Source organism: Bubalus bubalis, chromosome 7 (assembly GCF_019923935.1).
Source record: "Bubalus bubalis isolate 160015118507 breed Murrah chromosome 7, NDDB_SH_1, whole genome shotgun sequence".
Lineage (NCBI taxonomy): Eukaryota > Metazoa > Chordata > Mammalia > Artiodactyla > Bovidae > Bubalus > Bubalus bubalis.
The window spans coordinates 23880806-23908438 of NC_059163.1; the positions used below are offsets into that span (position 1 = coordinate 23880806).

Sequence of the window (27633 nt, forward strand, 5' to 3'; positions counted from 1 at the left end):
AGATTGCTTTTTCCAAGTTGTTAGAGCAACTATTACACATTTGATTTGCTATAAAATTTAAATCAGGATTATTCTACTGCTTAAGTTAATTTCCCAAAAGGATAGCCTAAATATGTTGCTTTATAATTCAATATATCCCAAATCCTAATAATCCCTTTATTTACTGAGATTTGTATGATTAATGTAAAAATGGCTGGTTTTTAGGTAGGTAGAAGGGGAGTTACAGTATTTTTAATAACCACCGGGAACACGTATTTAAAGTATAAACAAATGTCTACAATGTGTTCAGTATCACATCTCAGTTACATTCTTCTTCATTAACTGATATCAGTAATACACCATAAAATGTCATATACTGACTAATTTTTATTTTGGGCTCTGAGTAGCACAGTCTTCTTTCCTTAAACTAAATATAGTAGATTTGCTGGCTTCCAGTCAAGGTACTTTTTTCTCTGCTTTGTGCCTTGAAACTACAAATTATAAAAATTTCAGCTTTTTGAGTAATCCTCATCTTTTGAGGTTGGGTTTCATTACTGGAACCATCTAAAATCTAATTGGAGCCAAATCCTGAAAAGAGGGTGAGTGACTAAGACAGACAATGCAGATACAGGTAAAGTATGAAGAACAGCAATGAGTCTATGAAGTCTAAATTCTCATGTGGCATATGAACTTGTCTCCTCGGGGAAATTCCATGTATTGGGGGAAAAAAAACCATGGAAGTCACCGAAGTATCAACAGAACCAGCGCCTACTGACACATAAATTCTCACTGCTTTATGGCTTAATTATGCACCTCTGTATGAAATGTCAAAACAGTAATTCAAAGCTAACGAAACGGCGCTTCAATTATTTAGTACTGTGCATAAAATAATAAGTATTTACTAAGTAAGTTAAATACCAAATTAACCATTTGGCAACTGCCCATATCAAAATATACAGCATACTCCCCTCCCTTCATCAAAGTGTCCTTTGATGCCTCGAGTTGTCATTTGGAGTCAGGTATGACTTATTGTTTCAGTTTCCTCATCTGTAAAGTAGGGACAGCAGTAGTGTCCGCCTCAGAGAACTGCAGCAGAGATTAAAGCGCGAGTACAGGTGAAGAGCTCGCGACAGTGCCGGCACACGGCAGGCGCTCAGCAGAGGCTGTCTTACTGTGCTGGCTTACACCATCATTTCATGAGTACGGAGTACCTACCACACACTGCTAATGGTCCTGAGAAACCAATCCAGAAGATAGCAACTAATACTGCCCTGAGTGCGAATGAAGTGCCGAGGGGGTTTCACACATTCTCTTAACTCCCCACCATTTAAGCTCCCACAATAACATTAGGGTGAAAATGCTCTGTAAGCTAGCTCTGCTACAATCTTTCCCCTTCAGCCTTATGAACCACGTCTTCAAAAATGTTCCCCTTGCTTTCTATGTCAGCTTACTGTCATGACTTCCTACCATTTTGAAGATACGCCACGTTACCAACCAATGCTCATTCCCTGGCTTTCTCGTCTCTCTTCTTGTTTCTTTCTTTTGGTGATCTTAATCCTGTTTCATAACTTCAACTATATGTTGAAAGCAAAACAACAAGAAGAGATTTTTAAAGACAAGTCCAATCTCTTTTAACACAAAAGTGATTTGAAATTAGAGAAAAGCTGAATGACCTGTCCAAGTTTAAGGCCGTTACTTCTCTGCTGATGACACTAGTCTAAAACTCTCTTCTGTAAATCCTATAAACTACCAGAGTATCATCACCAGCAAACATTCAGTACAGCTTAGAACCGACCCCTTTCAAAATATAACCACAGGCTTACCTTACGTTTCTTTTGTATCCCCCTTTACAAACCTATGCCTGAACATTTTTAAAAAAGAAACAAAAAACTAACAGAATGAGAATGATATTGCTTCTATTTCAGCAAACAGTGTTTGTTGAACACTATCATAAATATCTTAATCATACAGGGCTTCCCTGGTAGCTCAGCTGGTAAAGAATCTACCTGCAGTACAGGAGACCCTGGTTTGATTCCTGGGTCAGGAAGATCCCCTGGAGAAGGGACAGGCTACCCACTCCAGTATTCTCGGGCTTCCCTGGTGGCTCAGATGCCAAAGAATCTGCCTGCAATGTGGGAGACCTGGGTTTGATCCCTGGGTTGGGAAGATCCCCTGGAGAAGAGAACGGTTACCCACTCCAGTATTCTGGCCTGGAGAATTCCATGGACTATATTGTCCATGGGTTCACAAGGAGTTGGACACAACTAAGCGACTTTCACTCACCATAGGGTTAAGTTCTAGAAATACTATAAGGCTTTATCAACAAATGAAAGCACATACAACTTTACAAAATCCATGGAAGACAGACATCCAAAGAAGTCTCAACTTCCTCACATACGGAATGAGGAAATAAAGGCAATAATGGAACTTACCTGATAGAGCTAAACATTTATAAAATCCATCTTATCTAGTGAAAACTCAAATATTAGGGTATGTGATAGAAAGTTTATATTAGATTACCAAAGTACACTTCGATAGTGAATTCATTCAACAAGGTATTATACAGCATGCAAAGATATGATTAATTCCTGACTTCAAGGAACTTATCATTCATTTAAACAGTTGTGAAAGTGTGTTAGTTGCTCAGTTGAATCAGACTCTTTGCAACCCCATGGACCATAGCCTGCCAGGCTCTTCTGTCCATGGAATTTTCCAGGAAAGAATACTGGAGTGGGTTGCCATTCCCTTCTCCAGGGGATCTTCCTAACCCAGGGATTGAACCCAGGTCTCCCACATTGCAGGCAGATTCTTTACCATCTAAGCCAACAATTGTGAAAAACACATACTAATCTGATTCTAGTAATCTGGAAAATGACTGAACAAGGTAAAAACTATTGGAAGATTCTGGAAAACAAGCTTACCTAACCAAATGAATTTAAGAACATGAATTCATCTATTCCAAGCTTGAATTTTCATAAAAAGATATTTCTAGGTATTAAAATTTCAAAGACATCATGGTCTTTCAGTGTCCAAGAGGATTCCAAACTCAAAAGCTAAAATTTCTCAATTTTCATAGACTTTCATACAGTTTATTAGTATTTTTAAAACAAATACTTTGTATAAAGAATGAACTCCTGATTAATGCCACACTATATATACATATATATATGTGTGTGTGTGTGTGTGTATATATATATATTTTTTTTTTTTTTTTTTTTTTAATTTCTTGACTGAGCCACATGACATGTGGGATCTTAGGTCCTCAACCAGGGATCAAACCCACACCCCTTGCATTGGAAGTTTGAAGTTTTAACCCACTGGACTGCTAGGAAAGTCCCAATGCCACACTATTTTAAATAAATATTGCAAATGTATTCCTAAATCACATAAATGAACCTTTACATAAAATGTGTCTTTAGTTTTATATATAAACTATATGAATAATTTTAAAAACTTAAAATATTTAGAATACGTCCAAAACATTGTGAGGAAAGGGGAATATTTGCATCTTACCATTCATGTTACTACTCTTTTAATCAGGTTTCCATCTTCGAGAGGACAGTTCTTTTACTTATAAAGCAGGTGGTACTTTTTAATCATGTAAGAAGCTTCCAGTTTCAAGAAAATTTTGATGTTCTTTTCCTTGCTATCGGATTATAGAGGATGAATGGCTTGAAACTGCTATTGTAATTACATGCCTTCTGTTGTCTCATCATTTAGGGTATAAAGGAGGGGCTGTAAGACTTGGAATTGGAAGCATACTGCCTGCCATCATTTCTCAGCAATTTACCCCACCAGACCCAAGGATTACTGGATTAGAAGGTTTTATCAAAATCTGTACAATTTCTCAGAACACGAGCCAAGCAACAAGGCCTGAGTGTAAGAAGAGAATCATACTAGAGGTGGGTAATATTTGCCAGCCAGATTAAAAATGCCATAGAACTGACATTTCTATTATGTTACTCCTCTTACTGTAGGTTTTTATTTAGAACAAGACACTCGACACTTGGGAAATCAAGATGGTGGAGAATTAGGACATGGAGTTCACTTCTTTCCACAATACATCAAAAACTCATCTACAAATGGAACAATTCACACAGAACAGAATATATACTGAACACTGGTTAAAAAAAAAAAAGTCATGCAACAGTTTCATTTTGCTATTTTTACAGAACAGAGTTTAGCATCAGACAGAGCTGGATTATAAACTATCTGACCTTAGGCAAGTCACTTGCCCCCGCTTCAGAGCCTCAGTTTCCACTGTGTATATACAGTAGGATTCAACAATAGTAACCACTGCTGACACTCTAGAAGAAAATTCTTGATCTTCAAGAATCAGTAGAATCTACAAGTTCTAATTAGAACCTGAAGGTAGGGAGCATTCCAAGGAAGTGCTCAAAATTAAAGACTCTGCTTGATTTCTTAAAAGTTGTTCATACTTACTCATTATAGAATAACTTCATAACTCATATTCATATGTGGAGAAATTAAGAGCATCAGCCATGAAATTAAAAGACGCTTGCTCCTTGGAAGAAAAGCTATGACAAAAAAGGACAGCATATTAAAAAGCAGAGACATTACTTTGCCAATAAAGGTCCGTCTAGTCAAAGCTATGGTTTTTCCAGTGGTCATGTATGGATGTGAGAGTTGGACCATAAAGAAGGCTGAGCGCTGAAGAATTGATGGTTTAGAACTGTGCTGTTGCAGCAGACTCTTGAGAGTCCCTTGGACTGCAAGGAGATCCAACCAGTCAGTCCTAAAGGAAATCAATCCTGACTATCCATTGGAATACTTTGGCCACCTGATGCCTTCGAAGATCTGACTCGTTAGAAAGACCCTGATGCTGGGAAAAGATTGAAGGTAGGAGGAGAAGGATATGACAGAGGATGAAATGGTTGGATGGCATCACTGACCAGATGGACATGAGTTTGAGCAAGCTCCAGGAGCTGATGATGGATAGGAAAGCCTGGCATGCTGCAGTCCATGGGGTCACAAAGTCAGACATGAATGAGTGACTGAACAACAACAATTTCAAGGAAAAAACTTAAAAAAAAAAAAAAAGAATCACTAGACTCTAAAGGTATAAACAATACACCTCATCATGGCTTATATAATGATCCAGCATTTGGACTGACGATCTGTAATAATTTATGTTTCAGTAAGTATTTGCTATATACATGTGACCTTTCCCATCCTTAAATTCAATTTAACTTCATATTAGATAACAAGATCCAAGAGGTAGGTTAAGGTTAAGGAGAGTAAGGGAAGTTCACCAAACCTAATTAAAAATGAAATGCAACACAAGAAATCTAGAATTTCATTGACAGAACTGTTCAAACTCTGTATGTTTCAGAAGTTGAGGGTGTTTATTAAAATTAGATAGTCCAGGCTGTAACTCACAGAGTCACACATCCCATGTTAGTATACAAACTAACAACGATGTCTGAGGGAGAAGGAAAGCTGGGTGCATTTCAAGACCAGGAACAAATACCATGCTTTTAACAGACATGTATATGTGTATACTGTACTGAATACTGGTAGTGAATGCTTTAATAAAAATAGAAATGGCACTGTTAAAACTGTCCTTGGTGGAGGAGCAGCTTCATAACCTGGGTCTACACTTTATGAAAAGATTTCATTCAGTAGTTAGTTATTATTATTGGAACTCTGTACTACTACTAGCTGGATAGCAGCTACAAAACTTAGTGAACACTAAGATTTTGGAATTCAGTAGTAAGTAGTAAAAATACTATTTAATAACACACCAATAACAACAGCCACAACAGCAACCAACACTGAGGCTCTTTGTGTTTTCTATAAACATGCTCTCATTTAATCCTTTCAATAATCTCATCAAGTATCTAATATCATCCCCAATATAAGATAAAGAAACCCTCCAGGAAACACTCTTAGTTACTGTGTTGTGTTCTGGATAACCAAATCTGAAAGGCCTTAACACTGCCTCGGTGCATTATCAGAAATCCTGAACACCTATATCTTCTTTTGGTTTTGTATTCACGTTTTTCTTTTGTTATTGCTCTCTCTTATATGAAATTTTCTAAATGGCTGTGATGAAGTCACATATGTAACTTGCCTGAGTGAGAAATAAACAAAACAGAACCAAAGAACATGGTCAACAATTACCTTGAATACATTAAAGAAAATCTTTACCTTCTGGTAAAGCGTGATTTCTTCTACTGCACTTCCTTTCTTTAAGATTAAACTCAGTTTTTCCACTATAATGTAAGCATACACACAAATCCATTTATGCCAAAGTGGGATCCTATTCCATCCTTGTATTTTCAACAGTGTTAACTAGGCAATTACTTTGAAAATATTATTACAAGTATTCTTAAATGGTGAATAGTAACAATATTTAAAGTCTGGATTGAAATCAAAGAAGGAATAAGAAGAAAAGAATAGGTAATTTGTTACAAGTTGTGACAAACAGAAAATCACTAATACTTTTAAAATGCAGCTACAAAAGAGCATGTATAAACTAGGAAAATGGGATTTTTAAGCAAAAGCAAAAGTATAAAAATGTCTTTAAAAGTATTTCAAGTATATGGGAGATAGTTTCATGCATGCAAACAGTATCCAATGATAAAGGTAGAAAGAAACAGTTAATATTCTACTACGCAAATCAGCATTTTTAGGTGTCAGCAAAAGGCACATATTAAATAACCCAGTGGAAAAAACATTAGGAAAACTAGGATAACTAGAGGCTAAAATAATTTTCTGTTCTATTTTCTGTAACTAACATCTGATTTTGACTTCAATTTTATAATAAGGGTTTTTGCCTTTGTTACTACTGTTGTTCTTTTGTGTTCTTTTTAATGATAGTGATGATGTTCCATATGTAACTTGCCTGAGTGGGAAATGAAAGGAAGAGAACCAAAAGGATCCTCTGGAGGATGGTTATATGGAGCAGAAAGTGGCTCTACATTCTTATCTGAGGCTGCTCTTTCCTCGAGCCTGTCTGCAAAAATAAGATGAACAAAACAAAAAATAAAATAAAAACAAAATGATCTTCAAATTTTAAAAAAAGTGGCACACAGTACAAATAAAAGTGAAAATTAAACAAAGCAACAGCCTTCTTGAAAAATATGAGATTCAAAGTTCATTTGTTTAAGTATTAGGGGGTAGTCCTGAGTTTAAATACGTATCTGTTTTACAAAGGCAAGTTTAACAATATAATTACAGTGCTAGATTTCACTAAATATAATTAACCTAACAAATAACTTAGGTTGACTTATTTAAACAACAGTTATCTTTTAATTTGTAACATATTAGGTCTGAAGTTAAACCCCGATTATTAAACAGAGATGTATTTGGCAAACTTTCTCTAAAAATACACACAGAAAAAATACAAATAGTCATTTATTCATAAAAGAGAGAAATCATATTTTTCAATAGCAATAAAATGTAATTCACTGTATGTTAATTTGTGTTACTGTTCATTTCTCATATTACTTGGTTAAACCATCCTCATACATACAAATATATAGACATTTCTCTACTAAATTAAAAGGCCCAACAGAATTCATTTTTTCCATTCAATAAATAGTTGAGCATCTAGTATGTGCCAGGCACTGTTCTAGAGCATGGGCATACAACAGCAAACAAAAAGAAGACTCTTGCCCTCATGGAGGTTACATGCTGGCATGGAAGAACGACTAATAAGAAAGAAACATGAGGAATACAGACTTAAAAACAAAGCTAGAGAGAAATATGTAGAGCAAGATAAAAGGAAATAAGGGAGCAGGTACAGGTTGCACTAATAAATAGAGAGAATGGAGTGATGCTAACAGGTGCCTGGTGAGAAAAGATTCCCAGGAGGTGGAAGTAGATTCCTGGGGAAGAACAGCCAGGCAGAGAAAGTGCCAGAGCAGAGGCTCAAAGGTAGGAGTGTGAAGATTTAGTGTATCCTGATTCCCCAGTAGTGAATATTTTTTCCTGGCCTTAAACTCTGCACAACCCAGGCACTTTATCAGTTGACAACTTCTGGATTTCTATAAAATGTCTCTTTATCCTCTGATTCTTGATAATCAGATCCATTCTACCCTTACAGATATTTTAAGCATTCCCAGGACTATTCTTTTCATGTTTGAGGAATTCTGTGGGTAAACTGGCTTCTTCCCAGGCCAGGTGGCTCAGCAGTAAAGAATCGGCCTGCCAATGCAGGAGAAGCAGGAGACATGGATTCGATCCCTGGGTCGGGAAGATACCCTGGAGAAGCAAACAGCAATCCACTCTGGTATTCTTGCCTGGAAAATTCCATGGACAGAGGAGTCTGGTGGGCTACAGTCCACGGAGTTGCAGAGTCAGCCAGGACTAATCGTCCACACATATGCGCACACATGCACACACACACACACAATGGGTAAACTATGCTGATTTCATGTGAGTTCTAAGGGATGGCAGGATGGGGAGGGAAAATCCAGATAGAATTAGACTTCTCTAAAAAGACTTGTAACTGCAGAGTGAGGTAAAAAGCCCCAAGTTAAAGCAGGAATCTCTTAGGACAGAGCTTCTCAAATTTAATGTGCATTCTAAACACCTGGGGAGTTGTTAAAATGCAGATCAGACTGGATGGTTCTGCAATGGATCTTGAGAGTCTCAATTCAACAGGCTCCCAGATGCCAGGACACTGCTGGTCCAGGGAGTGCAGGTTTGAGAAGACAAGGCCCTAGAGTCTATGGTATCTTGAAAATACTTAATTATTGCTATGGATAACTGATCCTTGGAACATCTTTATGATATAATTTTCAGTTTTATGGCTAAAACTAAGTCTATTAATATTCACATGAAACTTCAGGTTGTTTAAATTTTTACTTAAAATTTTGAATGAAACACTAATATTTTAAGGCAACAAACCTGACAACTGATTTATGTACAAATAAAACTTTCAAAACTCAAGAGGTTATTTTCAAATCCAATATAGAAATGGAAAGCAATGACAATTCAATTTAGATGTTCTTTTTCAAAATAGTCATTGTATCCTTAATTCAGGAAATCAGTAACAAATGCTGTTTGTACTATGAAAAAATATAAAGGTTACCATGTAGGAATAATATTTTTTATATATGGGGTCCCCACAATTAAAAATGTGAAGATACTGTTCTGTACAAAGTTCATGTATCCAATTATTTCAAAACAGGAAGCAGAATAAACTCACTATCAAGTGAATCATGTTCTCATTGTTCCATAAAATAGGATAAATTTTTCCAAGAAGGATTTTTTTTTTAATCATTTAGATTTCTAAAGTTCACATGATAATCTGAATCCCAGGGCACAACTACGCATAAATAAAAACTAATGAAATGGTATGCAGAGTTAATTTTCAAATGCAGTCACCCCTAAAATGTATTTAAGCTCCATTTTCAAAGAACTTTTGTTTTCTTTTTCTGAATTGTTTTCTTTTCATTAGAGTAAAACTTAAGCTTGATTTGTAACTTACCTCTTCCTGCCTTCCCAAAATATTTGTACTGAATGAAGACAGCATTTTTTCAAGAATTTTAATAGATACAGATGGCAAAAACAGACAATTTTAAAATTTTAGAATCAAATTATATTCCATAATATCATCAGAAAAATGAATATACTCTAAAAAGTTAATTCAACAGCTTATATGGATGGATAATGGCTTGAACAGCCAAAAGGTTAAAGACTAACATTTAAAAGTAGAGGCATCATCTGATACTTTGACACTGCTCTAGTATGCCTGAAAAGTTCTGTTATTCTGCCCGAAAAGAACAGCAATAGGTCTGAATCAGGTTAAAATGGTGAGAGTTAATGTTTTACCACAAACTAACTTTATATACTGATATTAATATCTACTTCATACTGTGGCTTCAGAGAAAAAAAATGCACATTCAGTAGAATATGCAAAAGAGCCAAAGACTTTAGTTTTTTCAACTCTTCCTTTTAGTTAGTTTGATGCAATTTTAAACAGAAATAAAGAATAAATCCATAAACAAGAAAATATCATCAAGTGTTACTTTTAATTAATGTTGTAGAGCTACACGACTATTCAAAGGCAAGTTAAATTTTCCCAAAGCAAACACCCATATTCTAATTAGTGCTTAATGTATTAAAGATTATGACAATTAGATTTCTAAAGTTAACATATGAATCTGAATGTTTTGATACAAAATACCATGAAAAATACAAGTTTAAATTTAAAAAAAAATATTGAGACTAGCTTTATTAATAACGCTTAATTTCAATGTAATATTTTGGTCTTAAATAGGAACAGGTTAAAAATTCCAAACCATAAATACTGTTATACTGAAAGCAAAAGCAAGAAGATTTGACTCATATTTTATGTTAACTCCCTTGGCCAGCTGGATTCCACTGTTTTCTTAAAAATGATTTAAAAATGGGTTTTTAAATTACCAATTACTAATATCTTAGAATTGTAATATCTCAAAGTTTTAGAATTACTGCCTGCAAAATACAAGTATTTTCTAGACAGTACATCTTTTTTCTTTTTTTTTTTTAAATAAATAACCACATACTATTTTAAAAATAAAACTTCAAATGGCAATGTTTTATTCTGAACAATCATTATATGGGCAATGCCAGTATTTTTAAGGTCCAAACATAAAAGTATTCAGTTTCTCACTGGAAAGCTTTCATAAGCCAAATGTAAAGTCTTTAAAAAGACTTTGAAAAATTGTTGATAAATATCTGTGCTAATAAAAAAGATAAATTTGGTATTTCACATTCATTGGTAATTTATTTCTTCAATTTGGAAAATGTTGATAGAGACAGAGGAACCAACCAGTAATGACCAACAATCAATTTCCACTACACCATTAGTGTATTGAAACTCAAGGTTCTAGAAGAGATCCATCTGTGTAATTTAAGTCTTATCAAGTAGATCAAATATTAGATACCTTATTGCTTGTGAGTGAAAGGAGTGCTAATGATGACTCAGCTTTACAATTGAGTCAAATGTGGGAGGAAATCTTTCTAAACTATGTTCTATACATAACTGATTTCTTCATAAACTTTATTAAAGACATTTCACTTTTTTTGAAGCCCATTACTGTGCCTATCAATTATTAGAAGCTTCCCTGGTGGCTCAGTTGGTAAAGAATCTGTCTGCAATGGAGAAGACCTAGGTTAGATCCCTGGGCTGGGAAGATCCCCTGGAGAAGGGAATGGCAACACACTCCAATATTCTTGCCTGGAGAATTCAATCTCTTTCCATGCTGTCATAGATCACTTCTGCTGTTGACATGTTTGCCCACAAAACCCCTTCCATTTGTTTTTTTAATTGCCAGCTTAGAAACCTGACAGCTTAGATATAATTTTTAAATGCTTTTTATAGAAAAATAACCTCAGAAATAAGACCCCAAAGACTTACACAGAAGGTAAAAAAAGTGGAAGTGGCATTTATGGAGTGCCAAGACTCTTGAAAGACTATTGAACCTTCTTGACAACCCTATGAGATAAGCATCATTATAACCAGTTTATAAATGAGCAAGTGAACAGCAGTTAAGTGACTTTACAGAGTGACACCTAGTTAAATGGCATGGCCAGGTATCAGAATTCATGCTTTCTGCTGCTATGTGCTAACTTAAGTAAATCATCCTTGTGACAATGAGTTCAATAGCTCAGGAACCATCTAGGTGGTTTTCCAAATGGCTGAGTTGTTTCCAAGTCTGACCTTTAGATAAAGTTCCTCCTGCACTTTCATTTGGAACCTAATATCTTTTCATAACTAATACTGCAGTGAACTCTCTCTTTGGCATACACATGTGTATACAAATACAAACACAAATTACACATGTGAGCAGACCTTAAAGTTTGAAAGCAAATATTTAGCTGGTTAAGAGTTTTACAAGCTAAATCCAATTTTTATGAAGTATATATCTGTATGCCATTCCTGCCTTTGCAAAGTAACACTTGGTGTTAATATATCTGTATGCCAATCCTGCCTTTGCAAAATAACACTTGGTGTTATCATAAATTCTAGGGAGCTTAGAATAACATTTTTATAAGGTATAGAATAATGTGAATACTTTACCCATTCCATAAACTGATTGATGTTTTTAAAACAGTGTGGACATGAGTTTTCACCCAAAGAGCAGAAAATACTGATTTAGCAAACCTTTATTACTATCCTGCTTAGAATACATTAAAATGAATACTTTAATTTTATCTTTTGCTTTAAAAATAATCCTATAAATTACAATGATTGGTTACCCCCTATATCTCCCTACCATCTCTCTAAAGGAAAGAGATACTTTTCTTTTTTAAAAACCTTGCTTTTTAGCCAACTCAACATAAATTGTAGGAAAAATGCCAAACAAAAAATGTTGTGGTTTAAAAATAATTTTTTTAATGAAAAAATGTAAATTGGTTTTACCAAAGTTAACAAACCTTTATTAAAGGCTCAGAACTCATTTTTATATCTGTATTTAATCAATTTAATTTTTCATAATCATATAACCAATAAGTAAAATACAAATTTAAATTCCAAACAACTATTCTTACATGAATTCAGGGTATTTATAAACTTTAACATAAAATATATATCAATTTGAAACAAAGTACTTCACCTAATAAATGTTCTCGTAAGACCAGCTACCGAAAACAAAATAGAAACTAGGAACTGTAACTAATGACCTTTTCACATGCAAAATGGGGAAAAACACTTGGCACAGGCACTCATGCGCACACACACACCCAAGACTCAGAGAACTGATAATTAAAATTTCAGGAGTGAGTTTTCACTACTGTTTCGCAAGCTCCTCAAAACACTCCACACCATCTCTTTTCCAAAAAATAATTTCTAAAATATGTATGGTGAGGTTTGACAAATGTATTAGGTAGTTTAATAAAAGGCAATGACTGCAAGTAAAAACATTGAGATATCTGATATAAGATGGAAAAGAATTTATTTCACTTTTGCCATACCAGGATAACAAAGCAGCCCTTTTATGTCACCACTCATTCAAAGGGCATTACAAAACATTAACATAATGTAGTAGCCCATGTTTTCTTTCAGGCACTTTCAAAGGGCATCTCAGACCCACAAAATCTTCTAATGAGTGTGCAAGAAAACAGAGCTGCAAAATGATTAGTAAGGCAAGATACTAATGTCTCCCTTTTTATTTGAACATTAACTTTCCATTTTTTGGAGGTTTCTGAATTAACATTCAAAGATATACAGTATTTAAGTGTTAGGAATCAACATATTATCAGTAATCTTAGGTTTAATAGCTACCATCAAGCAACTGATTTCTAATGCACACAAGATAGTATGATAGTATATGTAAAAGAAGATGGCCTGAATTTTGCCCTCAAATGCACAAAAAGAATTTTCTCTTTACCATCCCAAAACAGTCTTTGGCCTTGCTGAATAATTACAGAGCTGTTATTTTACTGTGAAGCAAAATAAGCCTTCAAGTGTCCCTTACTTGATCTGAGAAGGTCAAATTCTCTGTCCAACAGTTCCTCTTCTGTTAACTTGGAGAAATTGTCCTCTCCAAAAGGATTCCACCCTGACATATCAGGTGGGTTACTGATGTTCTTCTGATTTGTCATATTTGCAACTGCTTCTTTACCAGCAATTGACCTAGAGTAAAAATTAAAAGACGAAAAAAAATTATAACTGAAAAATTTTAAGTGTCCTGGTTCATACTTTATAAATACTTGATAAAGCAGATCATTTTATTATGATGGAGGTGGTAGATAAGGACATGCATTGGGAGAGGGACCACATGGGATTTGAATCACCTCCATAAAGGTCACTAGCTGTTCACCCTTGGGCAAGTTCCTTGACCTCTGTAGGTCTCAACTTCCTCATCTGTGAAACAGAAGAAGCAGTATCTACCTCATAGGGTTACTGAGAAGATTAAATGATTTAATACATGTAAAGCAAAGAGAACATAAATAAATAAGCCTTCAATAAATATTAACTATTATTATCATAGTGAATAAACTTTAAAGTGAAAATCAGCTGCCATAACAAACAGTACCACTCTAAAATCACTACTGAATAAAGTGATTTTATGCCCTGGTTGTGCTGAGACACCACAATAGCTTTGCTTTTGACAACAGTTTTCCTTTTCCTTTTCTTAGCCTTAAATGCTGCTGGATGTTGCTAAGCCTTATCTGCAGATAGCAGTTAGCAGAATTAACAGATGAAAATGGAAAGGAGGACAGAGATGCACAGGGACCAGAGGAGAGGACTAGTAAGAGAAAAGGGGGAACTCGAAAAAAAGATGGGCTCCAAATTCAGGAGCCACTTGAATTGATGAAATGACTCCAACTCCATGATAACACCCATTCCCACAATGATTTCCTTTGTATTCAGTGGAAAAATACTTGCCTATTGGCACTATAAGAGGAGTCCATCATGGGTCCAACCTGAGCTGGAAGTGATGAAGAGTAGGACACTAAGGCTGGGGAGAACTCTTGAGGGGAGGTGAGATACTCTGGTGATGCCTGTGGTTGAGACTGCGGATGCTGAGCGAGCATCTGCTGCTGCAAGAAAGCCTGCTGATACTGCTGCATCTGAAACAAAACATGCCATCACACAAAACAACGCCCAAGGGCACTGAGCACCATCAGCAGCGCACCGATTTACTTCAGTGCCCCTATTCACTTCACTCCTTCCTTGTAACACTGGCAACAAATCAGAAACTGGAAAATCAACTTTTATCTGAAGGAGCAGCTTCTGCAGAACACTACAACAAGGTAAAATAAATCTATTTAAGAAGCTGTTTAACTGGACTTATTGTAGTGATCATTCTGTAATATAGACACACAACAAATTATTACATTATCTACCTGAAACTGACATAATCTTATGTCAATTATACCTCAATTTTTAAGAAACTGGAAAGTTAGGCTCACCTAGCAGGATTCAAAAATTCTCCTTTAAATAGTTTAAGAAAAAAACAATACAGTAGTTTAAAGTCACTTGGTATGGTGGTTGCTATAAAAAAAGGTCAAACTATTTCTCTGAAGCAAATGTAATTTTCCTTTGGGCTTCCTTCCTTACTTTTTTTATTCAATAGACATTTGTCAAATGAAAGAAACATATGACAAGATATCCTGGGTAAGCAGTCATCTCCTTATACTATGAGATAAGAGAAAAATACTATCCATCAATTATGATCTGCCAAATCCAGGTTCAACCCAATGTAAAACTGCTTGAGCATACATAACTGGCTTTGATAAAATATATGTTCATTAATTAACTTGAGTTAATTCTGAATTATTAAATTCTAGAAAATACTATTCACACTGTGAATTCCAACACTGGAGTGTATACTCCAAAAGCAACCTCTGAAAGTTATGTAACGCTTACCATTGCAGGATATTGTGATGCAGAAGGTTGTGGCTGATACACCGAATGCATTAACAACTGCTGCTGAAGCATCTGTTGCTGCTGCACTGCATGCTGATACTACAATTTGAAAAACAAATTCAATAATATTACTCATGCCACTTTTGTCCCATAGCCTTTTATTTTGAAGTATTGATCCTACCATAACAATGACTTGGGTATTCAACAGTCAAACACTAATGTGAAATACCTATAATCAGTAAGTGACTGGAACTTACATCTGCTTATTGGAACTGGTTTCAAAATTATCAATGCAACATAATAGATTCCACTAAAAGCAATTTCCAGCACAGTTTAAGGATGTCTGGAAGAAACCTGAACCCATTTACTAGTTGATGAAGACCCCTGAAGTGATTTGTCTGCAGGAATTATAACGGTAATTTCCCACTCTCCTCTGTCTCCCCTTCAATGATATCTTCTGGCCATCCAATGGCACCCCTATTTAACTCCTCTTCACTCTGGGTCTATCAGTCAAGAGCAGACCACGAGTACACCCATAAGACGTGTTATGCATACAATTGGCTCAAAAATAGTTCAGGAAATGATAGAGGGATGATAACAACAGCCATTAATTTAAAATAGCTTAGTGACACTAGAAATCTGCAGGTTCTGATGAGGCAAAGGACAAAACAGAAATTAAGGTCATTTTTTTCTATGTCCCTTCTAAATGCTGACCCCCATACACCTACACACATACATAACACACACATAACCCAACACAGGCAAAAAAAGAAAAACATAAAAATAAAAACAAGAACCCAAGACAATGCTACCTCTGAAAGCCTAATACCACCTTTTCAACAACATTATTAGTCTATATATATATATATGAACTCAAAACATAACTCAAAAGATACTACTCATCATAAATTGCAGTACTTATTTGTGGTGCCAAATGACTGGGTGAACATTCTTTGCTTCATAAAGCCAAAATGCAGCCTATTTCCACAGAGCATTCTGAAGTATCTCACAGAATGCAAATAAAATGCATTTTCTTTAATAAGCAGGAAACTGAGCAAACTATTTACTTCAGTCCACCGTTCAATGTACCCATGATACGAAAGGGAATTCACTGCTTTTTACAATTGGCAAGAATCTCACAGCTATAGAAGCTATATATACAAAAGATACAGATACTTCTGCATCTCAAGTAACAGAATCACCTGCTGCATATAAGCATCCTGAAGAAGCTGCTGCTGCTGGTGAGGATGGCGGTGCTGCAGATGAAGCTGCTGCAGTCTCCAGTCTCCCTGCTGTAGCTGCTGAAGGACTCGATGCTGCTGTGGAGGCTGCTGAGTGGGCCCCTGACCCAGTAAAATCTCAGGGCCATTTCCAGGTTTCAGTGGTCCTAAAAGAGTTTTTCAAAAACTTATATGAATATAATCATGATCTCAAGGGGGTAGGATGGATAGGAAAATTGGAACTGAAATATATACACTATCACGTATAAAACAGATAACTAATGAGAACCTACTGTATAGCACAGGGAACTCTGCTCAATGTTCTGTGGTGACCTAAATGAGAAGGACGTCCAAAAAAGGGCTGATATATGTATAGGTAGAGTTGATTCACCTCGTTGCACAGCAGAAACTAATACAACACTGCAAAGCAAATATACTCCATTTCATGGAGTAAAAATGAAAAATACTCATGATTTCAATACAATGGTTGGATTTCAAAACACTCATTTCAGTAGTCATTAACCAAGGCATTATATCCCTATTTTATAGAAACTTCCATAAGAATGTAGTCTAAACAGATTATTTACTATAGCAAAAGAATTCATGAAAGTTAATTTGGACAGTTACAAACTCATGAACAAGTCACTATCTTAGAAACATGTCATTTTCCACTCTCTCCATGGACACACCAGCCAGGCCAGTTTGAAATGTTCCACATTTCTCAACTGTATGATGAGTCTGAGTCTGCATCCTGAGTCTGCATGTTTGCTGACAGGATTCTCTAACCAAAATGCCAGTTTCCACACACTGCAACTGTTGTTATCCTTTAAAATTTATCTCAAATCTCTCCTCCTTGTTCTTTCATCTAAAGCTTCCACTTGGTTTTATAACATTTATTTCAGCACTGCACACATTAACTGTTTACATGGCTATTTCCTAACTAGTACCCCTGAGAGATGGGGTGAAGTCTTATTATTTATTTTAGCACCCTGAAGAACTTTTTAAATAACAGATATTCAAAATTAAATGCTACTGTAGAAAAGTCTACTAACACTGGCTCCTAAACAGGCATTTATTTATAAGCTTTATAAACTGTACCACAGGAAAACCCTGCAAATAAACTTCGGAAATAACCTAAAGAGGATGAAATACACAACTTCAAAAGAGGAAATGACGATAATTTCGATATTCTCTTCCAACAAGTTACTGTAAATTCATATGTGACTATTTAATCCTAAGGGGGAAAAGGAGGGAGCATGCAAGGAGAAAGAGAAGAACTCTTTCTCATCAATGTTAAAGTCTTCAAACCTCCACAGGCCTTAACTACAGCATCTCTATGAAGATAGTTTTATGACTATTTCTAACTCTTCTAAAGAAAAGTTATGACAAACCTAGATAGCATATTCAAAAGCAGAGACATTACTTTGTTAACAAAGTTCCGTCTAGTCAAGGCTATGGTTTTTCCAGTGGTCATGTATGGATGTGAGAGTTGGACTGTGAAGAAAGCTGAGCGCCGAAGAATTCATGCTTTTGAACTGTGGTGCTGGAGAAGACTCTTGAGAGTCCCTTGGACTGCAAGGAGATCCAAGCAGTCCATCCTAAAGGAGATCAGTCCTGGGTGTTCACTGGAAGGACTGATGTTGAAGCTGAAACTCCAATACTTTGGTCACCTGATGCAAAGAGCTGACTCATTAGAAAAGACCCTGATGCTGGGAAAATTTGAAGGCAGGAGGATAAGGGGACGACAGAGGATGAGATGGTTGGATGGCATCACAGACTCAATGGACATGGGTTTGGGTGGACTCTAGGAGTTGGTGATGGACAGGGAGGCCTGGCGTGCTGCAGGCAATGGGGTCGCAAAGAGTCGGACATGACTGAGCGACTGAACTGAAATGAACTGAACTCTTTCAATTATAAGAAAATGCATGTTTCTTTTAATTATTCTTGAAAATGTTTATAAAATACAAGGAACCTGTATGCACGTTTGGCCACTTGATGCAAAGCGCCAACTCATTAGAAAAGACCCTGATGCTGGGAAAGACTGAAGGCAGGAGGAGGGGACGACAGAGGACAAGATGGTTGGGTGGCATCACCGACTCGATGGACATGGGTTTGAGCAAGCTCTGGGAGACAGTGAAGGACGGGGAAGCCTGCCATGCTGCAGTCCATGGGGTCACAAGGAGTCAGACATGACTGAAAAACAACTCTTAAAATTATAAGACTATGCATGTTCCTTTTAAATTATTCTTAAAAGTGTTTATAAAAATACAAGGAAGCTCTACACACTATGCATACAGATTTATGCATAGCTCTCCAAAGTTTATTGTTGTTACTGAATCTCTAAGTCATGTCCCACTCTTCTGTGACCCCATGGACTATAGTTGGCCAGGATCCTCCGTCCATGGGATTTCCCAAGCAAGAATACTGGAGTGGGTTGCCATTTCTTTCTCCAGGGGATCTTCCCAATCCTAGAATCAAACCCATGTCTCCTGTATTGGCAGGCAGATTCTTTACCACTGAGCCACCTGGGAGGCCCCCGCAAAGCATATTAAGTTTAAAAAAAAATCAAGCTGTAGAGAACTATATCGAGTATGAATGCATTTGTATTTAACCCAACATGAATTATTTATATCTGTGTTTATACATGCAAAAACAAAAAGGACTGGGAGGAGGTACACCAAACTGTTGCTAGTCTACTCCAGGAAGAAAAAGAACGGAGATATCTACAGTTTTCTGAATATTACTTCTTTGTATGAATTTTTTTTTAATTTTAATCATGTGTTACTTTTATGTAAGATTTAATGGGAAAAGAAATCTTAAGAGATGTATACATATGGGGGAAGGGGTTTTTTTCTTCCCAACTTAAACTGGAAGCATGTAAGAAGAAGAAGTACTGCCCCTGACATGGGGAGACAGGCCTGACACCCCTGCATGGAGGATTCTCCTGATAAATGTGAACAGCTTTACAGAACACCAGCATGAGACAAGGCTATCCCGTGACAGTGATGGATCACGACAAGCCCACTCCATAAGCATGTCTCAACACTGGCAAAATCAGGAACATTGTCCAAATCACAAAAATGACCAAACTTCTCTCAATCCTGGCCAATATGACTGAATGCTGCTTCATTTCCAAATGAGGCTTTTCCATTTCTCCTTCTACATAATGATATTATATCCCTACCTCCCCCAAATTACCAAAAACAAGCCCAAACCCTTTCATAAGTCTTTTCAGATACCTTCTTACTGAGATACTCCCACAGATTTCCAGGGTATCTGAGTAATAAAATTTATTCAAATATAAGTGTGTTCCTAGTGGTCTCTGGCTGAAGGGCTGAAATAAAGGATAGGTGGCATCCCTAACCCAGAAAGGTATAAAAAGGGAAATTAACACTGAATGCTTACTATGAAACAGAATTTTCCAAGATACAATACACCTTGTTATTTACTCTTTAAAACAGAATAGCTGTTTTCCCATTTTACAGAAGAGACAACAGTGAGGCTAAGAAATGGTAAAACGGGAATTAGACATAAAGACTTCGTATTTCCCTATTTTCCCTTTTCAATAGAATATTCCTCCGTCGGGTATACCTGATCACCACAGGCATATGTTACATCAGGTAATACACTGTCTTCTTGAGCGTATATTTTACTTAGTAGTAGTAGTAATAGTTAATAGTGAACATTTCTGAAGGACATATTACATGGCAAGCATTACAATGAGCAGTCACTTAATCTTCACAGCAATCCTATATTTTCATAATACATATTACTAAAAAATAGAAGATACAGGACTGAAATTCGGGTTCATGAGACTCCACACATGGGTTTTTAACCACTGTGTGTGAGTGTTCAGTGGTTTAGTCATGCTCGACTCTGCAACCTCATGGACTGCAGCCTTTCAGGCTCCTCTGTCCATGGAATTTTCCAGGCAAGGATACTACAGTGGGTTGCCATTTCCTACTCCAGCAGATCTTCCCAACCCAGGGATTGAATCCACATCTTCTGCATCTCCTGCACTGGCAAGCAGACTCTTTACCACTGCACCACCTGGGAAGCCTGTTAAGAGTATCCTAATTTAAAACATACTGGTTGAAAACAATTTTACACAAATGCTTTGTAAGGCTAGAGTTTCAAATTCTTCCTTTCCAATATAACACAGAATTTTCTATACTCTTGAACTTGAGTATCAACTTCAAACCCTACTAGTTGATGATGACTCCAGGGATGAGCAAGTTGTAAGCTTTTTGTACCATACTTTTATACTGCCAGTAACTTAACGTTGCTGAGAACATTAGGAAAATAACTAACAGAGTTTATTACACATTAGTAGCTTTATGTTTCTTAAAGTACTATGTAATATACCTGCTTCACAATAAGTCTGCCAATAATTTACACTGCTAGGTAACCAAGCCATAAAAGGTTTATGTAAATCAACTATAAAGGGGACGAGGATGGCAGGGCTGTATTACCTTTTGGTCTGTGATTACCGAATTCACCGGGAGCAGGGACTTTAACAGGTGTTGCTGAACTTTGAATGGTCAGCACACTGGGAGTGGCAGTAGAAGAATTGGCCTTTGGTCTTTGCCTTGGTGCAATTGAGGTTTCTGTTGGTCCAATGGTGTCTGTTATTCTACAACAGAAGAGGACATGTCATTCCAAATACTGGGATTATTTCTAACTTACTATTTGTTCTATGAAGCATCTATTTCAGCAGATGCATATTTATTATTATTGATGATCATGTTAGTCCTCTTGGCTTCTTCCTAAGTCTCATTATCAAATATTAAATGTTAATAAAGATAAGAAGTAAATTAAATAAAATGAACCAACTTCCTCAAACCAGATTGCTTCCACTCATAGTCTGCCACTGAAGCTGGCAGAAAAAAAGACTACAGGATTGCTCTTAAGGAGGTAAAATAAACACACAGAAGCCTTCTCAGTAAGGTTTTAGACAAAATTGAGAGCCAACTTTCTAAACCAGTCAGAAAAATAAAAATAAACAACAAGTAACAGTCTTCCTTAGCTTGGACTCGGCCTAAGAAAGAAGGAATATGCCCTAGGGCACATAAAACAAAAGAAACCAAAACTTGTAACAGGTGGAGCTACCGGCTCACCTTCATCTTTTTGAATCTTTATCGTTGCTTGACTTAAAACACTGAATGGAAATTATATAAAAGTTTTCACACTAGGACCTAGTTTAGGTCACAGATTTGAGTGGTCAAATGGAAATCAGGAAACACTACATATAATCTGAGAAGACACTTCTCTTTCAAAAAAAGCCACAAAAAATGTTTAACTTACATAGTTATCAACTCTGCTTTTTATAAATTCAATACAAAAACTCATACTTTTTAATAGGTCTAAGTTCACTTTTCAAAAGGACTGCAATAAAATCTCTTTACCAAGTTCCCCTTAGCACATTTTCAAATGACATGACACTTAAAATTTCTGCGTTATGTATGATTCGTCAAGTAGACATCTGCGGCATGTAGAGAAAGTCCTGTCTACCTTACTAAGCTAAGTCACTTCAGTCGTGTCCGACTCTGTGCAACCCCATGGACGGCAGCCCACCAGGCTCCGCCGTCCCTAGGATTCTCCAGGCAAGAACACTGGAGTGGGTTGCCATTTCCTTCTCCAATGCATGAAAGTGGAAAGTGAAAGTGAAGTCGCTCAGTCATGTCCGACTCTTCGCGACCCCATGGACTGCAGCCTGCAAGGCTCCTCCATCCATGGGATTTTCCAGGCAAGAGTACTGGAGTGGGTTGCCATTGCCTTCTCCCCTGTCTACCTTAACAGACCTATAGATCTGTCTACTGCACAGATTTGTCGTTTTCTCCTCTATCTGTAGACACCACAAGAGGGAGCCCTGTCAACAACTATCTTCTCAGAAAGAAAGGAAGTGAAATTGAATAGAAAGACTTTGGAAAATCATAGAAATACATTGCATACGGACAGTTTTCTGAAAATAGTATTTATGTTTTAGATGGAATGCAGATGATACAATGAAAACTGAACTAAACTTAAGGCAATAAAAGATCATATGTGCATATAACCGATTATCTCATTTAATCTAAACAAGTATTTATTGAGTTCAAATTATGGATGTGGCAGGCACTAAAGCTGATGCTATACTCTCTAAACTCAAGCAATCTGGTGGAAATATTATATACAGTCTTTCCATTTGTCTAACCATTCTTTATTCAGGGGTAGTATAGGCAAAGCCTCATCCTGCCTTGTTCTTATTTTATTATAAATCACTCCACAGAGGATTCACAACACACACAAGCACAGCAAACCTCTAAAAACCACATCGAAAAGCTGTGCAGACTTCCCTGGTGGCTCAATTGTTTAGTCTAGCGTTGCCTAATTTATTTCCCTAATTCAAAGAATTGATGCTTTTGAACTGTGGTGTTGGAGAAGACTCTTGAGAGTCCCTTGGACTGCAAGGAGATCCAACCAGTCCATTCTAAAGGAGATCCGTCCTGGGTGTTCTTTGGAAGGACTGGCGCTAAAGCTGAAATTCTAGTACTTTGGCCACCTCATGAGAAGAGTTGACTCACCGGAAAAGACTCTGATGCTGGGAGGGATTGGGGGCAGGAGGAGAAGGGGACACCAGAGGATGAGATGGCTGGATGGCATCACCGACTCGATGGACATGAGTTTGAGTGAACTCCGGGAGTTGGTGATAGACAGGGAGGCCTGGCGTGCTGCAATTCATGGGGTAGCAAAGAGTCGGATACGACTCAGAGACTGAACTGAACTGAATGCACCAGTATCTATTATACAATCACTGTTACTGATACCCTGCAAACATGACAGTACCCAGTCTTCAAAGAATTTACAGTCTACCTAGGAAGATATGGCACATGTTCATGAAAATAAAACACAGAAAAAATAATTAGCACTAACACTAGTAATGTCAAGAGTTCGACAGAGGAGTTATTCTACCTTTAACCTAACTTGGCTAGAGAAGGCTCAGGTGAGAACTGGAGGTACAAAAATAAATACGACTTCATCAGATAGTAAAAGACATTAAGCAGCCTGTGAAAAAAATGGGAAGAAAATGCCTAGATGAATTAGGCAAAGTGAAAATACAAATTTAACTGAAATGAAAAACTGGGTAATTACTGGTATCAACACTGCTATACAACCTCATTTGCACTATTGTAGCTGACACAGAGCTGATTTTTTGTTTTGTTTTGCTTTCTTTTCTTTCCTGCTCACTAACCTGAACAATCTTCCTAAAATATAAACTCTCTCTTCTCTTAAAATCCTTCAGTGTTTCCATCTGCCCAGGACAGTGATTCTCAACCCTGCCATCCTGAAGAAACAAATCATGTAAGTTTCACATGTGTAACAGTCCCTAGAGCAGATGCAAATTTGGGGGGATGGAAAGGAACTTTTAAGAAGTAAAACAAAAAGTTCACAGATTGAAGGTAGGGCAGGCAGATAAAGGTTTTAAAACTTCATAAAAGTTTTAAAACATGTAAATAACACTGGCTATTTAAGGACTCCCCTTCTTCCCCTCATTGGAATAATGCCTTTTACATGGAAAAAAAAAGATTAATTTTTTACCATTTATAATTTTTCAAGTTCTTTACTGATACTATCAATAAAAAGTAAATTTATATTATTGACCAGTAAGGATCAATGAACCCAATTATTTAATATACATAATATATAGTTTAACATACTATGAATAGCACTGTGAATTTTTGTTAACTATTTCATTTGTTTGTAACTATATAGCTATAGCTTATGTCATGGTGAAAAGACATTCAAAGCATTATTTTTCAACTGACTCATGCTTTTTAAAAAATTTATACTTAATTAAAGATTTAATCATTGACAAAATAATTATTTTAAAAGACAACAATAAAACTAGCTGACAAGTCTGACAATAATTCATAATGACCATTCAACTATAACAGCAGCTGTTAACTCCAGCTATATCATGAGTAAGACAGTCAATCGTGCTGGATCCCTCCCTGTAAGTTAGATGTAACTTTACTCCTTTGTCTCTTACTCAAGAGTATTTTAAATTCAAATGAATGAAGATAACAGTTTTAGAGTGATGCTATATCTTTTTTAAAGTCATTCCCAATGGATATTTCAACAATTTACAAATAGCAGATTATTTCTAACACATCTCACAACCAAGTTCCAAATAGCAAACTGATTATAAGGTTGAAAATTCACCTGCCTAAGCGCCAAAATCCAAACTTCTCAGAATAAAGTTGCTCATGACTGACATTCACCTACCTCCTCAGCTTCATTTCCCAACCTCCTATAGATGTGCCCTTATTATGCTCCAGTCTTGCAGCTTCACAAAGGCTATTCTCACCTGAAAGGTCTGCCTGTCATAGCTTCCTACCCATTACTCCAAGTGACTAGACTATTCATCCTTCAAGAAAGAGTTTAGCAACTCCCACCCCCAGGGAAAGGATTCCCCTGTGCTCCTGTCCTCTGTGCCCAGTCTTTCCCTTCCTCCACTCTCACAGCTGCCTGATCACCTGCAAATTGTTAACTGTTTGCTGGTGTATCTTCACTTGATTATGAACTCCTTAGAAATACACTGCTTCTTTTTCTTTGTGTTCTCCATATCTATATCCTGCATATAACAAGTATGTGACAAATGGTCTTATGTATTTCATGTCAAAATACTTTGCATAAGTGAAATACAATACAAAAATCAGCTGTGATCGAGAAATCTCCCCAAATATAAAACTATACCTGTGTGATAATCTAAAATACACTCCTGTCTATTCACTTTTAAACTCAAAAAAAAGCATGAGGAGAAAAAGTTATCATTAATTCAATCATTACTCAAATTTAGGCCTTAACCTACATAATCTGGATCCAACACTAAGGCAGTGAATAACTATAAAATTATTTAAAACACTGTAATATTCCATGGGTCTCAAAGAGTTAGACACGACTGAGAGACTGAACAACAACAAATATTCCTCTATTGGTCTTAAAAATGTTGCCACTGTAACTATTCATTGTAAATTACATACAGCTCTTCTTTTCGTAAATCAATAAAAGGTCATTGCAAATAAAATAAAACATAGTATTTCATAAATTAGTTGTCATGTGATGAAATAATGACAAGTGCCACCCATAAGATGACCCAACATAACATCACCAGTTACACAATCACTTCATGAAGGTGGAGAGGGAGAAGTTCAAGTGAAACTATTGTCAACCCTGTTATCTCATCCAAAAAAGCTTATTTTGAACTTGCTGTCTCAACATCATACTACATGCAGTAAGGAATACAGTTTTTTGTGGGTGAAGATGCTATTTAATCAATGACATCTGCTAGGATTAAAAATGAGTACTGTTCCCCCTCCCTTTTTTTTTTTTTAATAAATGCCTTTTCAAATTTCAGCATAGCTTTGCCTACCTGGCTTTTATTTGGCTTTTCCTAGAAGCTGCTTCACTAGCAGTCATCGGTTCAGGAAGAGTTGAAGGAATAGGAGAATTCTTGGAAGAAAAAAATAAAACTTTTCATTTTAGTTTTCATTTCAATTGCAGAAAGTTGTATTGAAACACTACAAATATATTCTTAAACTTTAAGAGCACTGTCTGTGAAAAACTATTTCTTCACCTCTTTACTTTGTACAAATTGACACATATTTGCCCAATCTAATTTGCAAATATCACTATGTGTTACACACAAATGTCACTTCCTTATTTGTGTTCCAGAGAAACCCTTGGAAAATAAACAGAACGATATTACATTATATGTATAGTATACCCACTTTACCAATGGGTATAATATATATACCCCATAATCTGGGTATAAAGGATCACGCAATGACTATTTCACACACTGGAAAAAGCAGCAAACACCAAGGACATGAATAAAGTGTTGTTTTACAGACCGGTAGTAATTTTCATGACATTGCTTGTCAAGTCCAGGAAACAAGAGCAGAGGCTTCACTCATTTGCTTCTGCTCTCTAGTGTTCAGTTCACAATAATTACTCAAAAAATGTCACAGTAAGTATTCAATAAATGTTTGCAGAGTGAAAAGCTAAAAATCCAGGCAAATGTTAAATAAAATTCATTACTAGAATGTGAGCAATGACTTTCAGCTTCAACCGAGAATATATTACACTGACATAACAAGAACTTCAAAAATCGAAAAAGAAAGGCACCAAATTCCTTCTTTTTTCTTAGTGGAGTGGATTAAGTTATTCACAAAGGAAACCTATAAGAAAAAGTCAGGCCATTCAAGTTGAAAACAGCTTAAAAATCAGTGTTTGATTCTAGACCTTTATTAAACTTACCAGACTTGCCACGTACTGTTAATCCAATATAGTTAAGGACAGGGTGCAGACAACAGATACAATTCAAAGCCTTTTAATGGTATCAGCTATAATACATCTTCCCTGAACTACACACTGGGTTTTACAGTTATTATTTCTAATCCTCATAATTACCATCCTTGTTTTACAGAAAAAGTAACAAACGTTAAGTAACTTCCCAAAATATACAAAACCAGTCACTGATAAACACAACCGAGCCCAGTTCAGTTCAGTCCCTCAGTTGTGTCTGACTGACTCTTGGTGATCCCATGGACTGCAGCATGCCAGGCCTCCCTGTCCATCACCAGCTCCTGGAACTTGCTCAAACTAATGTCCATCGAGTCAGTGATGCCATCCAATCATCTCATCCTCTGCCGTCCCCTTCTCCTCCAGCCTTCAATCTTTCCCAGCATCAGGGTCTTTTCCAATGAGTCAGCTCTTCGCATCAGGTGGCCAAAGTATTGGAGTTTCAGCTTCAACATCAGCCCTCCCAATGAACACCCAGGACTGATCTCCTTTAGGAGGAACTGTCTGGATCTCCTTGCAGTCCAAGGGACTCGCAAGAGTCTTCTCCAACACCACAGTTCAAAAGCATCAATTCTTCGGCACTTGGTTTTCTTTCTGGTCCAACTCTCACATCCATACATGACTACTGGAAAAACCATAGCTTTGACTAGACAGAACTTGTTGACAAAGTAATGTCTCTGCTTTTTAATATGCTGTCTAGCTTGCTCACAGCTTTTCTTTCAAGGAGTAAGCATCTTTTAATTTCATGGCTGCAGTCAC

General features: G+C 36.5%; 1 protein-coding gene across 4 annotated transcripts in view; it reads right to left on the reverse strand.

The window, feature by feature from the left end:
- Positions 1 to 27633, reverse strand: part of BMP2K (BMP2 inducible kinase) — a 117243-nt gene that overhangs the window by 13120 nt on the left and 76490 nt on the right. For 3 of the 4 annotated variants that reach the window (XM_006053743.4, XM_044945741.2, XR_006552169.2), the window contains exons 9-15: positions 25943 to 26022; positions 21003 to 21163; positions 16513 to 16697; positions 15311 to 15409; positions 14327 to 14511; positions 13413 to 13570; positions 6848 to 6958 (exon numbers count right to left, since the gene is read on the reverse strand). In XM_006053743.4, coding sequence (XP_006053805.3) covers positions 6848 to 6958; positions 13413 to 13570; positions 14327 to 14511; positions 15311 to 15409; positions 16513 to 16697; positions 21003 to 21163; positions 25943 to 26022 — 979 coding nt within the window. The remainder of the gene's footprint in view (positions 1 to 6847; positions 6959 to 13412; positions 13571 to 14326; positions 14512 to 15310; positions 15410 to 16512; positions 16698 to 21002; positions 21164 to 25942; positions 26023 to 27633) is intronic. The other variant, XM_044945742.2, reaches the window with a different exon arrangement.